Below are 15,832 nucleotides of genomic sequence, written 5' to 3'. Positions count from 1 at the left end.
ATCGTTAAAAGAAATGGGAGACATGAATAATTACTGTACAGAAAAGTCTGCAAATCTGCATTGTGTAGAGTTCCAGATGTATAACGAGCATACCTAGCATAGCTAACGCAGTTCCATGAATATAGCATTGCTCAAGAAGTATTCGTTTATTACGGCGTGATTTTGGAAGAGTGATTTTCATGGAACGATCAAAGTTTCCGTTTAAGTTTTCATTGTAAGGTAGGTAGTTAAAATGGCCCTTCATGATTTCCAAGTTTTATTTTAAAATTCTGTTTTTAAGGGTGTCCTTGTTTGGAGTGAATCTTGGTGTTCGGTCCATTCTTCAGGAGAGGAGGGGCATAGATGTGCTTGGTTTTTATAATGCACACTGCTTTCTGGTTTCTGTGTTGAGCAATCACATTAAAATCTGTGTTGGGCTCTTAGAGATCACCAGCTTAGTTATAATCACTGGAATACAAAAACAGCAAAATAAGCAGATACAAATCCTTTTGACATCTCCGCCATCGCTTCAGCTCTTCTTGCTCCTGCCCTAGTTCAGACTCCTCTTACTGTCTCCTGGCCTTTTGTAATAGCCTCCCAACTAGCCTTGCTGCTTCCTTCTCTAGTCCTTGAGTTCTCAGCCTGGAGCCGTGTGGTCTTGGTTGAGGACAGCTGACCGCATCTCACTTGCTGCTGGTTGTGCTTCCTTGCTCTTGCTGTCGCCCAGCTGGAGATCCAGTTGCTTTCTCCAGCCCCCCGCCCGGGAAACTCCCGGCTCTGGACGAAATAACCAAGTCAATACCGTGGATCTCCTTACGGGACTCTCCAGCTGGGCCCCTGCTCCCCCAATAGTGTCATCTTCCCCTTTTGTACGGGAGTGCCTCAGGGCTCAGACTCTCTCTTTAGTATTTGTGTCTTCCTCCCTTCCATTTGTTATTTTTAAAAGGATGGTTTTTGCACACCTAGAAAAAACAGCCCCACGTGGTTCTCAGAGGCTAGTTGGATTCTTCAGGAAGAGACAGGCCAAACTTGCATGGTTTCCTGTTCTCACAGGGTTGCTGACCCTGCAGTTCAGGGGAATCCAGAGCAATAATATGCCTGGACTTCATCAGTGCATCTGGCACAGCCACTCTGCAATTCCACAAGCATTTATTAAGCCCCTCCTAGGGGAACAGTCTTTGCCCTCCAAGGAGCTTATGCTCTGTATAGATAAGTAAACACAAAAAATAACAAAGCGTACGGAGCGTTATTTCAAGGTGGGGAGGCATGAGTAAGAGAGAAGTGTCCGGTAAGGCTTCCTCAGCGTGGCAGCTCTTGAGCTGCATCTTGGAGGGGCTGGGGATTCTTGGAGGGGCTGGGGATTCCTGGAGGCGGAGATGAGGAGGGAGTGTGGATAGTCTCTATGCATGAGAGGAAGTGCCGTGGGAGGAGTAGCAGGAAGGCGAATTTGTGGGTTATAGTAGATGAGACAAAATAATATGCAGTCAGCCTCAAACGATTTGCATTTATAGTGCCTTGAGGTTTGTGAAATGGTTTACAAATGTTATGTCATCTCATTCTCTCAACAACCCTAGGAGGAAGGTGCTCTTATCCACATTTTATAGTTGAGGAAACTAAGGCAGACAGGGGTTAAGTGACTTGCTCAGAGTCACCCAGCTGGGAAGTGTCTGAGGCTGGATTTGAATTCAGGCCTTCTTGATTGCAGGAGGTCTGGAGCTCTATCCATCATACCACCTACCTGCCTCTAGAGAGGGGTCTTCATTTAATCCTAGAGGCAGTAGGGAGCCACTGAAACTTCTTTAGCAGGAGGATGACTTAGTTTGACCTGTGAGTAGGAATATCAGTTTGGTAGGGTGGATTGGAGAATTTGGACCCCTGGATACAGGGAGATGAAGGAGAAATTATTGCAGTTGTCTAGGTAAGAGTTGATGAGAGTCTGAACTCGGCTGTGTTAAGTAGAGATAAAGGGGCAAACGTACGAGAAGCGATGATAGATTTGACAGGACTCTGACTGGAAATGGACGGTCGGTGAATGGGAACGAAGAGCCGAAGATGACTTGAAGCTCAGTGCCTTTATCAAGTGCATCCTGTGTGCCAGGCGTCAGGGTAAGCACTGCTTTCAAGCCTGGGTGAGTAGAAGGAGTGGTGCCTTTGCCAGCACCTGGGAGGTTAGCAGAAGGAGCAGTTTGTATATGTTGTGTTTGAGATACCTGTGTGATGCTAAGGGATGGATAGAGTTCTCTGAGGGTCCTCTGGGAGTTAGTCAGACCCATGCGCTGATGACATCACCTAGAGATAGTGCAGAGAGAGAAGAGGGAAAGGCTGCATCAGAGCCCTCCCGTATAGAGTGGAGGACATGACAGACCTGCTCCAGACAGTGTTCTTCCTCCGCACCTCTGCTTTGTAGAATCCCTGCCTTCCTTTCCTCCTTAGTTCCCCTACTGAGCCTCGAATGGACCAGGGATACAAATAGAAAAAGTGACATGGTCTCTGGAAGGTTGGGAAAGTCTGGAAATCCTAAGGTTTCAGGGGCAGGGCTGAAGGCAAAGTCCTTAGGTTTTAGGAGCAGGTTAGATGACAGTGCCTCAGGATCTGGAGGGCCCAGGGGCAGGCACAAAGCCAAGCCAGGAGGACCTTGGGCCTTCTCCCATTTTGTATTTGCTTTGTATAATTTGTATTTATGGATCTGTGTATGTGGTTCTTCTCACCCTAAATACAATGGCTCAGTTTCCTCATGTGTAAAATGGGGGAATAGTGGGTTTGACACCATAAACCTCTAAAGACCCTTATAGCTTTAAATCTATGATCATGTGACCTAGTGGTAAGTCTGCCTGTACTGACTGTTGGTTTTGTTCTGTTCAACATTTTTTTTTTTAAGGCAGTTGGGGTTAAGTGACTTGCACAGGGTCACACAGCTAGTAAGTGTCACGTGTTTGGTCTGAGGCTGGATTTGAACTCAGGTACTCCTGACTTCAGGGCCAGTGCTCTATCCACTGCGCCACCTAGCTGCCCCTTCAACATTTTTATCCGTTATTTGTATAAAGACACGTCCTTATAGATGCTGCAGTTTTCAGATGACATTGTGTTAAGTATATCAAGCTTTGGGACTTTGAAAAGCCTCCTAACTAGGATTCACAGTTACTTAAAATAATTTGGCCTAACTATGCATACAGGAGAAACCAAGTGGATGAATATTGTCTACATACTGCATCAGTTATACTGTACAGTTCAATAGATGGCCTTTTCCATTAGCTTATCTGTTTGGTGGAGACGATTCAAATGGACAGTAAGTTAGGTCTGGAATTAAAGGCAGAGGAGGAGGTTAGGTTGCATTGCTTTTGGGAAAGTAAATAAAAAAATTTTTTAATGACCTTGAAATAGAAGTTGTTCTTTCTTTGGCACCAGAGTTTGGCTAGTGATGTCGTATAGCTACGAGTCAGAAAATAATGCAATCTCCAAAGAAATGCATCATTTGAAGATCATAGTAGGTACAGGCAGCCTGCAGCCACCTACAAATGAGGAGTTGTACCACCAAAGTTGTGGTTGAAGATGTCGTTAGATGATTGTATGATGGGGCTGCTGTTGGGTAGTCAGTGTAATCCACAGGCATTTGGCAGTGCCAAGGCTCCTAGTGTGTTGAGGGGAGCCCCACAAGGGATTTTTAGTAAGATGCAGATGAGGGTCACATAAGATGATCTTGCATAGATAGACTATGAGCTGCATCATCGGAGGGGATGAGATTTTATGGCCATCGAAATGCTGGAATGCAAGGACCAAGAGATATTAGACTCCTTTGTTTGCCTCCAGAAGTAGACCTAGAAGCCATGGTTATATGTTTCGTAGAGGCAGAGTTTAGTTGGATATAAGGAAGAACTTCCTTGAAAATAGAGCAGCCCCAAAGGGGATGGCTTGCCCTTAGTGGGTTCTTTATTGCGATGGGCCTTCAGGTAGAGGCTTGATGGCTTCTTGTTGGAGACATTGTAGTTCACGTTCTTGCTCGTGGCTGAGTTGGATTCAACCTCGTGGGGACCCTTCCAGCTCTAAGACTCTTCTTTCTTTTCATTCTCTACTTGTTGAAATCTTGCTCTTCCATCAATGCCTTGCTGCCCCTAGAAAAGATGCTCCATGTCCCAGAAAGCCCTCCCTCTTCTTCTTACACAAATTCTCCACCTGGGAGCTCTTGAGATCATCCGGCCCCACATCCTTTTGAGTCGCCATCTGCTCCACAGCATCACAAAGAGGTGTTCACCTAGACCCTCTTTAAAACCTCTGATTGTGAGGGCAGCCATTCAGCTTCTGGACACCTCTCTTCTGTCAAGCTGAACTCTGCCTTTGAAGCTTCTATTCCTTGTTTTCTATCTAGTGTCACCTCTCGGGCCTAAACTGACCAAATCAGATCCCTCCACTACATGATAGCATTCCCAGTTCTTGAAGACAGTTGGCATTTCCTCCTCTCCCTCTTCCCACAGTCTTTTCTAGGCAAAAACCTCCCTCTCCCCATCTCTCCAGCCTGTCCTCATTTGTTATGTTCTCAATGAACCTACTCATCTTAGTTTCCAACCTCTTTGTATTGCTAACACAAAGGGTGTAACTAGAGGGAAATCTTGCCTTTGATGGGATTTATTAGCAGGTCAAGACACATCAGGGCATTTCTGTTCTGGGGTGGATGGGAGAGATGATAGCATCATAGGCTCTCCAGCTAGAAGGGCCTTCTGAGAGATTCTAGTCCCCACCAGACCTGACCAGCAATCTCCTTTACAGCGTCCACGACAAATGGTCATAAAGACCCTCCCAGTGATGAATAACTCATGACCTCCAAAGGTACTTCATTCCTTTTGGGGATAGCTTTCTTGTTAGGATGCCAGACCTTCTGTTGAGTAGAAATCTTCTTCTCTGCAGTTTCCACCTGTTATTTCTAGTGCTGCCTTGAGGGGCCAAGCAGAAAAGATCTGAGCTCTTCTCCTCCTGATAACCCTTTACTTATTTTCAAGATCTTAATCATGATCCCCCAAGTCTTCTATTTTCTAGGCTAAACATTCCCTGTTCTTTCAATGGTTCCTGGAATGGCATGTTTTATGGGCCCATAATCCTGGTCATTACTCTGTGTAGAACTCTCCCATTCACATTGTAGGTCCTGCCACTGCTCCTTATTATCCCTGGGACTTTGAGGGGGTGACTTCACTCCTCTGGGGTTATTTCCCTGTTTATAAATAAACTGAGGGGCCTAGAATAGATTGTATCAGAAGTTCTTTCTAGGTATACATCCTATGATTTCTCCGTCTTTCAAATTCTTACAGAGATTTGCTTTTATTTCTTTAGTGCATTTACAGTTTATTTTACATTATAGTTGCTTACTAGATTATGACTTTCTCAGGGCAGAGACTGGTGCCTCATTTAACTTTGTCCAGCACTTAGATGTTTGAGTGAATGAATGAATGCAAAAACAAACAAATGAACAAAACAGCAAACAAAAAGCCAACCTCAAACATTTATATAGACAAACTCACTTCAGGGCTTAATGCACTGGTGCCAGTGCATTGAATTTTGTAGTAGATCTTTCTTTAACAAAGGAAACCTTAACATACTGGCCATGTCCCTTCCCCCAAAAAACTCAAATGAAATTTTACCATACAGGCTTTTTTAAGAATTAACAACCAACTAAGAGAATAGATGGTATCTATTGGACAAAGTCCACTATGATTTTATCCCATTTGTTGTTGGAATAAAGAGTCTTCTATCTAAGTTATTAATATAATCATCGTTTCTCTAGGGGTCCATCTGGGGCAATTGCTGGCACTCGGCTGGCTCCGGCAGGCGTAAGTTGGGCTGACAAAGTGAAAGCTAACCATTCAGTGACTGCTGCGCCTCCCAATACAGCACCTGTGCAGAGCTGCCCACCTGTCTCAGTGCAGAAGGCCTCTCGGAGAAATGGTAAGTGATGTAGGGTTTGATATATGATCTCTTTACACTTGGTACTCACACACAACTGTCTACATAGTCGCCTTCACTAAAACGGTAAAATGAGCTAAGGAATCCAAGCAGGACTTATTTTGAGTGTGTTAGGAATGCCTAACCAGTTTATTCTAGTTCCAGATAAGCCATACAAAGCTCTAAGTAGAATGATTTTTTTTCACCAGCTCAGCATTTCTTTAGGATTTTGACTTGGTACATTAAAAAATGTAAGCTAGTCAAGTCACAAGGCAGCATATACATTTAAGCACCAAATCTGGAGGAAAAAATATAGTGTTGGTTACAGTTTTGGTTCAGTAAAAATATTCTTTTCATGTTTTACATATCTGTTTTCTTCATGTCATCAACATTACTGAAGAGTACAAATAAATAGAAAGAAGTGTTTTTTGGGCACTTTTCAGAAAGCTTAATTGATTCTAGAAGGATTTGTAGTAAAATATTTTCTAAAAGTTCAATAGATTTTTACAGATTTTTTCAAGCAGTTGCTTGAAATTTAGAATGATGCTAAAGAGGTAATAATAGATGCCTCATTCTTCCTCTGGGATAGGAAATGAGAATTTTATCATCTTTGATTTTTGTGTGAAGAGTCTAATTGGACATACAGTTATTAGTTCAAAGCTTTTTGGACCAGAAGTAGTTTTCCCTGGAAATAGTAAAAGAATTGCTACCTCTGCCTTCTGGCTGGGTCTGGAATTGCTTTTGTTAGGGGGCCAGGGTTTGTCCCCCAGAAATTTCCTTGCTCTCCACTATTGTAATTCACTGCTTTTTCATATTGATAGAACTCTGGAAAACTAAGACAAAGAAAGCAGATCTTTCTGTTATGTAAAGATAAGACCCTGGTAATTGTAAACTTAAAAGCCTTCTCTTTGGGTCCAGATTATATATAACCTCTTCATGCTAGAAGTAGATGATTGCCTCATTGCTGTGGCCAAGACAGTTCATCAGCAGGGCGCCAGTCTCTGGGGATTGGCCCCTCTACACTTTGGCTGGCTGGTCCTTTCATGAAACAAAGGCTATCTCCAGGCCCTCATACTCATGGAATTCACATGTGGTTAAGACCTGCCTGAGCTTATGCTCCACTGCCATAATCGTCCAGAAGTCAAGGTCACCTCTAGGTCACAATGAGCCATCATAAAGGGCTTCAGTGTAGACTAGCTTCTTTATATTTGAAAAATCATCGCAAAATCAATTGGCAAAACTTGAGGGAAACTGGGTAATGTTTAACACAGTAGGATGACTATCTTGCCGCATCGTTCTAATTTCCTTGAATAACAAGCCCAGCAGATTGAGAGAGATGATAGATATAATTTTGCTTGATGCTAATAAGACTTTTATAAAACATTCATTAATAAACTGGGAAAATATGATGAAAGATAACACAAGTGACTAGAAGAGCAGATCCAGTGAGATCTTTGAACTTTTTTTGGACTGGGGACTGAGGCTTATTAGCAAGTAATCTTATACCAGGCTTGTTCTTAGACCTAAAAAGAATCTTGGAGAGCGTCGTATAGTTTATATTTGGATAAGAGTCCTGTATTAACAGCCCTGATGACTGTAGTTCACAGCAGAAGATAATTACTCCTGTTATAATACGATAACTTGAAATAAAATCTTATTGCTTTGTATATATTTTGAGAACATTTTGAAAGCCTGATTGCATTATTTTAAAGCTTAGAAAAATAAGCTTTATTGAGTGCTTTGTAAAGCATCCTTGATTTATTTAAAATGTAAACATTTACATTATCACAAGTATATTTATAATCTTTCTGTTGTTATTACTACTTAAAATTGATACACATTTTCTATTTCCAAAGGGTTTAATTTTTTAAAAATGAGAATAATTCTGTTATACTTCCATTTTATGCTAGTGTATTTTTTCTCTCTTTAAATAATTTAGATATTGAAGCATTGAGCAGTGTTGAGTTAATCTATTGCAGTGAAAGTATAATCAAACATCTTTAGACTTTTAAAAGAAAAATTGAATTTTAACATTTCCAATTTAGGCTGGCTTGAAAGCCCCAAACAACAAACCCATTAAAAGTCCCACAATAGTCACGAGGATGAAACTTAGCCTCGTTTTCATGAGATAAATCTTCAAATTAATGCAGGAAATGTGGAAATAGTATTGGTGGGTAAAAACTAATTAAAGCTAAATTTGTAAAACTTAAATGTTGTAATATTTTATAACAGTTACTAATCTACAGGCTTATATTCCAGGCACTGTAAGATTTTTGATTTGCTCAGGGTTGCTCAGAGTATTTGAAGCCAGGCTCTTTGACTCCAAATCCTTTCCCCTGGACCACATTACTTTGTGTACTCTGGTAAGAAGCATTTCTGCCACCTTGGACGTTAAGATTGAACTCCTAATGAAGTAGCCAAAAACATAATCTCGTGCTTAAAGCTCGTAATAAAAGGTGGCATTTACACAGTACTTCATGGTTTACAAAGTGCTTTGTACCTGTTTTCTCATTTGAGCTTTTCAGCAATCTGTGAGATTCAGTTCAACATTAATTGAACCCCTGTTTTTTATACCACACTGAATTAAGTGCTTACCCTAGAAATTGATCAATCCACAAACCTGTATTGTATGCAGAGCACTATTACTGCAGAGGGAAGTTTAGATAAGAGACTATCTTGTCTCAAAGACTTTTTGGCTAATTGGGAGATTAGACACTAACACAGATGACTGTAACACACAATATTACCTAATTAGTACTTTAGAGAGGTGGAAAAAAATATATTTTATGTGACATCTCAAGAGAGAGGTCATTACTGACTAGTGGGATCCACAGTGCTTCTTGCTAGAGCTGTGTATGAGTTGGTTCTTAAAGAGTTGTCGGGCACAGATGGGAGTAAGAAGACCCAGGGCAGAGCCTGAGCCAGAGCACTGAAGTGAGAGACTGTAGGCTGTGCTGAGGGGGTCCCGGCCCTCTGGAACCTTGCAGCCAAAGTGAATAGTAGGTCATTCCAAAATGGCCAAGAGTACTTAGTTCTTACAGAGCAGACAGTAAAATCATACTGTGAAATTTCTGTTACTGAAAAGGGATTGGAAATCACAAGGTAAATGCTTGATCTAGGAGTTTAAACAAAACCTTTCCATCTGCTATGTAGCAGCCTCAGGTAGCTGCCACCAGGTGACTGAGTAGAGTTGTCAAAGCTCCATCTTTCTGCCAGATTTGGTTCAGATTATTGCAGGGAGCTGGGGATGGATAGACCAGAAAACAGCACTCACCCGTTCCTTTTATTACTTAAAAAAAAAACAAAAAACAAAGCACATATGTTGGTTATTTCTAATTTCTACTTAAAGACAAAAATATCCTATTTAAAATAAAGATAAAAACCAATAAAAGCTGCTAACTACTTCATCCTTACAGATGGGGATAGGACTAGGGACTCGAACAACGAGTTCCAGTGAATGGTTGAGTAGGCAGTGAATGGAGCTGTAAAGTCCATGCCGTGTTGTGTTTTTGTTTACATCATTAAACGTTCCTCCATTACATTTGAGTCTGTGTGGGCTGATGGTTTGATACCTCTGGTGTAGGGGCTGCTGATGAGGAAACTTCCTCCACAAGTGCAGATCTCCAACTTTCAGTCTTAGAGACTTTCGTATGGCGTCGAGAGGCTGTGTCTTCCCCAGAGTCACAGAGTCCAGGACGTGTTAGGAGAGAGCCTGGAACCCAGCATGTCCTGACTCCCAATAAGGCTGACTCTGAGTGGTCAGTTATTTTGATTAAGAAGCAGGCACAGTCCACGTGCACAAGAAATGTCTAAATTCAGTCAATCAGTAAGTGTTTACTAAATAATTTCTGTGTGAGAAATAGTCCTTGCTCTCCAGAAACTTATATTCCTATGGAGGCAATATGTACGTATATTGGTGTATTCAAGCAATGTACAAAGTAGCTGCCAGGCAACCTTCGAGGAAAGGTGGGCACTGGTTGGTGATGCGGGGGCTGTGGGATCCTTTGCGCCCCGCTGGGAAGTGAGGCACCTGTCCAAGGTCGAGTCATATCAGAACTGCAGTCTTCACATTTGGTTGTCACGCTGGCGTCATCATGACATCCTTTTGAGCCCTAGTGGAGCGAGCGTTCCCTTCCCTTTTGATTTCTGAAGTTTGTGACCAGCTTTGGACTTGTGACATTTTCTCCAAGGGAAGTAGCAGTGGTGGAGAAGGATGATGAAGCCAGGTCAGAAATGGTCTTTGCTGTCAGGCTGAAGGCTTTGGACTTTATTTACTGTGCTGTTCAACTGAGATCGTTTCCTTAATACTGAGCAGATGACAGTTTTAGGTTGTGGCAAAGTAGAAACATGTTAAGAAAAAGATAGTGAATGTGACTTGTATTAATTCTGTAGTGGTCTCTTGTTCTTTACAAACGTTGGCACTGCGGTACTGCGAGGCTGTGTGATTTCTTCTTGTGGGTATTCCTACTGTGGATGCCCGTCTCAGCTTCTCCCACTTCGGCGGATTGCCTTTGTGAGTTGAGGTGGCCAGCCTGATGTAGAGCTTCAGCAGACCGAATGGGGCTGACTCTGCAGAATACTGGAAGCCGTACTGCCTCAGTAGGGCCTGCCAGACCTGGCAGTCTTTGGGGGAAGTCTTTGAAGTCCCAGGGTACCCTCTATGCCTGGGACTTGGTGGAGTTCCTCTAGTAATCATTTTTGATCATGGATGAGCCTGTGATTTCACAGACATGAAGACTACACGCATAGCACTTCCTCGCCATTCCCAAAGCCGTTTGGCCTTCTCCCTTGGAAATTTTTTTCCTCACTCCTGGTGCCTTGGTTTTCCTTTTATCTCAGTTCTGTACCTGGCCCACTGTGCACCACCAAGCGGTGACACTTGCTATCTGGGCTCGTCTTCCACTTCCTCTCACCTGGATTCAGGCTCTTGCCACCCTATCTAACCTGTCTCTGGCTCACTTCTCACTTCCCCGTCATCAGGCAAATGGGCCCCAGAGCCCTGTGGGTACAGCAGCCCCCAGACCACATCTCCTGCTTCCAGCTCAGCCCTCACAGCTGCTCCCGGGAAGAAGGGGCCAGCCATCCTCCCTAGCAGCCACTCCCAGGGCAGGCAGGCCACCCTGGTCATCCTCGCTCATTTTCATATCCCCAGCACTTATCATAGTGTTTGGCACATAACCCCTAATAAATGATTTCTCATTCATTCATTCATTCATCATTTATTTATGTATATCACAACTTAGTGATGTCTGTTCATCCGGTTCCACACTTGTCCGTGTCTCCCACAAGTTTTTCACAGAGGGTCCACCCTCTGTGACAGTGAAGGAACCCATGAAGATAGCCATGTAGGCTAGCCATCAATTACCTCTTTTCCTCTTTATGTGATTAGTCTGTTTCTTCCAAGTCATACATTTTTTCCTTCAAACCGCTTTTCTTGCAGAAATTTTTTTTTTTAAATTTTTTAAATTTTTGCTTTTTGGTGAGGCAATCAGGGTTAAGTGACTTGCCCAGGGTCACACAGCTAGTAAGTGCCAAATGTCTGAGGCCAGATTTGAATTCAGGTTCTCCTGACTCCAAGGCCAGAGCTCTGTCCACTGCGCCACCTAGCTGCCCCTCCAGAAATTCTTTTACTAGGTACCTCTGCATTGGACTTTGGGTGATGTGGTATTTTGTGACTAACAGTCATTCAGCATAATTGGAAGACAATTGGTGTTGATAAAATGTACCTGTGTTTCAGAGGTTAGCCTGAGTCATTCAGTGTGCTATAGATTTATCCAAGGGCAATCCAATCAGCTTACTGTCTTCTTAATTCTGGGACTTGCCCACTGCCCATCTAAGAAGTATATATTAATGGACGAGCTCGGTGGGGTGTTCGTCTAGCCTTATGTCACAGTCAAGACAATAGTCATTTTTCAGCTCCATTTTTCCTGTGTGGGTAGTTTAGATTGAAGTCTTTAAGTTGATCATGAATCTCGCAGATAATATAGAATGTGACAGATTCTAAAATGTTCTGGGGCTTGATGCAAGTGAAACAATGCCATTTACAATTAGGAGCTTCAGGCACATTTTACCTTCTAGGGAATCTCTCTTCAGTATGAACTGCACTGGACATCTTCCATGATGGTGGTAGCAATCAGTCATTTATATGAATCATTTGTTGGCTAATTAACATACATTTATTGGATACCTACTGTGTGGCAAGTAAATAATTCCCTGTTTAATGGTTCACTTGATTGTGAAGAAAGGAAAAAAATGAAGAAAGGTAGGAAGGAAACAGTCATTTATTAAGCACCTACTATTTGCCAGTACTATGCTGACTGATTCACAAATATTATCTCAGTTGTTTCTCATAACAACCTTTGGAAGTAGGTTCTGTTATCCTCATTTTACAGATGAGGAAACTGAAGCAAAAACAGAGAAAGTGACTTGCCCAAGGTCATATTGCTTGTGTCTGAGTATCACATACAGCTCAAATATAAAGTGAAGAAATGAAAATATATTCAAAGTATTTAAATGCAAGGTAATGTCTGAGGCCAAATTTAAACTTAAATCTTCCTGATTCTAGCATTTTATCTACTGTGCCACCTACCTGCCCCTTTAGTAAAGCTATGGCTTTAGTTCAGGCCCACACCACCTTTTACCTAGATTATTGCAACCTACTAATTGTTTCCATGACACTCTCTAGTCTAACATGCACACTGCTGCAAGAGTGATTTTCTTTAAGCTCATATATGGCCATTAACTCCCCTGCTCAATCAGCTGAATTCCAGTGGCTTCCTCTTGCCTCTTGGATGAAATATCTGTTTAGCTTTTAAAGTCCTACTGGACCTGGCCCCCCATCTAGCTTTCCAGGCCCTTTGGACATAATTCCCTTTCCTGCACCCTGTGATCCAACCGAATTGGCATTCTCTCTGCTCCTCACCCATGTAACTCTCCATTTTCCTTCTCCAAGATTTTGCACTGGCTATTCCCCAATGTGTGGAATGCAGCCTCTCCTCACCTCCACCTCACCAAGTTCCTCTCTTTCCTCAAGTTGCAACTCAAGTACTATCTTGTTAAAAAGCCTTTCCTAGGAGCAGCTGCAATGCATAGAGCTCTGGCCTTGGAGTCAGGAGGACCTGTGTTCAAATCCAGCCTCAGACACACTTGACACTTACTAGCTGTGTGACCCTGGGCAAGTCACTTAACCCCGATTGCCTCACCAAAACAAACAAACAAGCTAAAAAGTCTTCCTAACCTCCCCATTTCCAGTGTCCTTCCTCCCAAAATACCCTGTATTTAACTACTTTTCATATATTTGTATTTATTCACTTTATATTTTTTGCTGTATATATGTTTTTTAAATGCAATTTTATGTTCATTTCCAGATTCTCTCCTTCCCACTTACTCTCCCCCAACCCATTAAGAAATCAAGAAAAAACAAAACCTGTTACAAATTTGTATAGTCAAACAAAACAAGTTCCTGCTGTTAGCTACATGGGTGTGTGTATGTATATGTATGTGTGTGTGTGTGTGTATGTATGTATATACACACATCCATGCATGTATGTGAAAACACACACGTCAGTGTGTACTCTTAGTCCCCTCTCTCAGGGGGTGGATAGCACGTGTCCTCGTGAGTCCTCTGGAGCTGTGGTTGGTTCCATTGTGTGGATCAGAGTTCCCAGGTCTTTCATAGTTATTTGTCTTTGCAGTGTTGTTATTGTGTAAATTATTCTTTGAGTTCTGCTAATGTCACTTTGCATTAGTTCATGGAAATCTTCCCAAGTGTTTCTTTGTCATTTCTTGCAGAACAGTAGCATTCCATCACATTCCCATACCACAACTTGTGCAGTCATTCCCCTGTTGATGGGCGTCCCCTCAGTTTCCAGGTCTTTGCCACCACAAAAAGAGCTGCTATCAATATTTTTGTCCATGTGGGTCTTTTCCCTCTTTCCTTGATCTCTTTGGGATACAGACCTAGAAAAGGTATTGGTGGGTCCAAGGGTACACACAGTTTAATAGTCTTTTGGGTGTAGTTTCAAATGTGTTCTCCAGACCACTAGTGCATTAATGTCCCTGTTTTACCACAGCCTATCCAGCAGTTGTCATTTTCCTTTTTTGGGTTAACTTTGCCAATCTGATGTTTGTGAAGTGGTGCCTCAGAATTGTTTTAATTTGCATTTCTCTAATTATTAATGTATTTAACAAAATAAATACAAAGTACAATAAAACAGATAATGTTGCATTTTTTTTATTTTTGCTTTTTGGTGAGGCAATCGGGGTTAAGTGACTTGACCAGGGTCATACAACTAGTAAGTGTCAAGTGTCTGAGGTCGAATTTGAACTCGGGTCCTCATGACTCCAAGGCCAGAGCTCTATCCACTTTACCACCTAGCTGCCCCTATAATGTTGCATTTTAAAACTTAAGTCATTATGCAGCCTGCAGAGATCCTTATGTGCAGTTTCTTCCTTCTTGAGTTTGATACCACTGATTTAAAACATTTTTTATATCATTATAGATAGATTTCTTTTTTTTGAAAACTGTCTATTCATATCCTTTGACCATTTATCAATTGCAAAATGACTTTTATTCTTATAAATTTGAATCAGTTCCACATAGGGACTATCAGAGAAACTTGCTGCAAAGATGCTGTATGTGTTTTTATATGTACTTCTTGTTCCCCCTGTAAGCTCTTTGGTAGTAGGAATTGTTTCTTTCTTTGTATCTCTTGATCAGAGAGGTCCTCAACCTGGGGTCCACAGACTCTTAAGGGGTCTTTGGACAGATTTCAAGGGGTTCTTGAACTTAGATGGGAAAAAGTTACATCTCTATTTCAATAAAATTGATTTCCTTTTTAATCCTATATATTTAATTTTATGCACATAAAAATATTCTGAGAAGGAGTCCACAGGCTTCTTCAGATACTACCAGAGAGGTCCATGATACCAAAAATGGCTAAGAATCTTGCTCTAAAGTATAAAAACAACTGCATTAAATGTAAATACCAGCTTTATGCTCTTCTGTTCTCAGTCTTTGCTGAACTCAAGAAGCTTTTTGACACTTTAATTGCGTAATTTTCTGTCTTTTATAATGTTATTTGTTAAAACTTTTCCCATCTTAATTGCAGTAGTTTTTCAAAATACTCTGTACTAAAGGTATATTAAAAATGTTGTTTATGCTTGGAGACCTAAATTATATTTCCTGTAGTGGTACATGCTTTCTTCTCTTGACTTATTTCAATTATTATTTTAATTGTTTTAGATGATCATGTTTGTGTTGGCCATTTCATTGGTTAACTGAATCAGGTCCAGGTTCTAAATAGTCTTTCTTTCCACAAAGAAGCTTTTAAATTGGTGGTTTTTTCCCTTTCCTTTTTTTTTTTAATGAAAAGATTTATGATATTATTCATAGAAGTTGGAATAAAATTTAGTCCTTTATTTTTGAACATATATGAGTACTACTCTATTTCCTTTTTATCCCGTTTTTAAAAGCTTTATTTTATGCATCTTTATTAATTTACCTTCAGTTGTTTTTTAAGTGCTAGTAAAGCATCCGTTTCTGTTAATAGGAGGAAACATAGCGTTGTGGGGACATAGTTAGACTTGTTGTCAGTAGACTTGAGTTGGAGTCCCACATTAGTTTTATGACCTTTTGCAAATAAATTCAGTTCTCAGAGCCTTGATTTCCTGATACATAAATGAGTATGTTTGACTAAGATGATTTCTTAGGTCCCTTTCAAGTCTTACTCTTTGTGACTTTATTTAGAAGCTTATGACTATTTTCCACTTGAGATATGTCTGAGCTATTGAGATAAAATGTTTTTGCATTTTCATGACATAATTTTAAAAATTAACATTATTTATATTTGTGTATTAAAATTATCACTAACAAATGAACATAAATGAGACTCATTTCCTAAGTCTTTTATTGAAAATTTATTGA

At 41.1% G+C, this 15,832-nt stretch overlaps 1 protein-coding gene across 4 annotated transcripts in view; it reads left to right on the top strand.

Annotated features, from left to right (window-relative positions):
* SCAPER (S-phase cyclin A associated protein in the ER) overlaps positions 1 to 15,832 on the top strand; it is a 400,073-nt gene that overhangs the window by 72,834 nt on the left and 311,407 nt on the right. For all 4 annotated transcript variants that reach the window (XM_027840666.1, XM_027840664.1, XM_027840665.1 and 1 more), the window contains exon 8: positions 5,750 to 5,910. In XM_027840666.1, the coding sequence (XP_027696467.1) occupies positions 5,750 to 5,910 (161 nt within the window). The remainder of the gene's footprint in view (positions 1 to 5,749; positions 5,911 to 15,832) is intronic.

The sequence above is a fragment of the Vombatus ursinus genome, unplaced genomic scaffold (assembly GCF_900497805.2).
Source record: "Vombatus ursinus unplaced genomic scaffold, bare-nosed wombat genome assembly UNPS02014847.1, whole genome shotgun sequence".
Classification (NCBI taxonomy): Eukaryota; Metazoa; Chordata; class Mammalia; order Diprotodontia; family Vombatidae; genus Vombatus; species Vombatus ursinus.
This window is presented reverse-complemented; position numbering and strand designations above follow the sequence as displayed.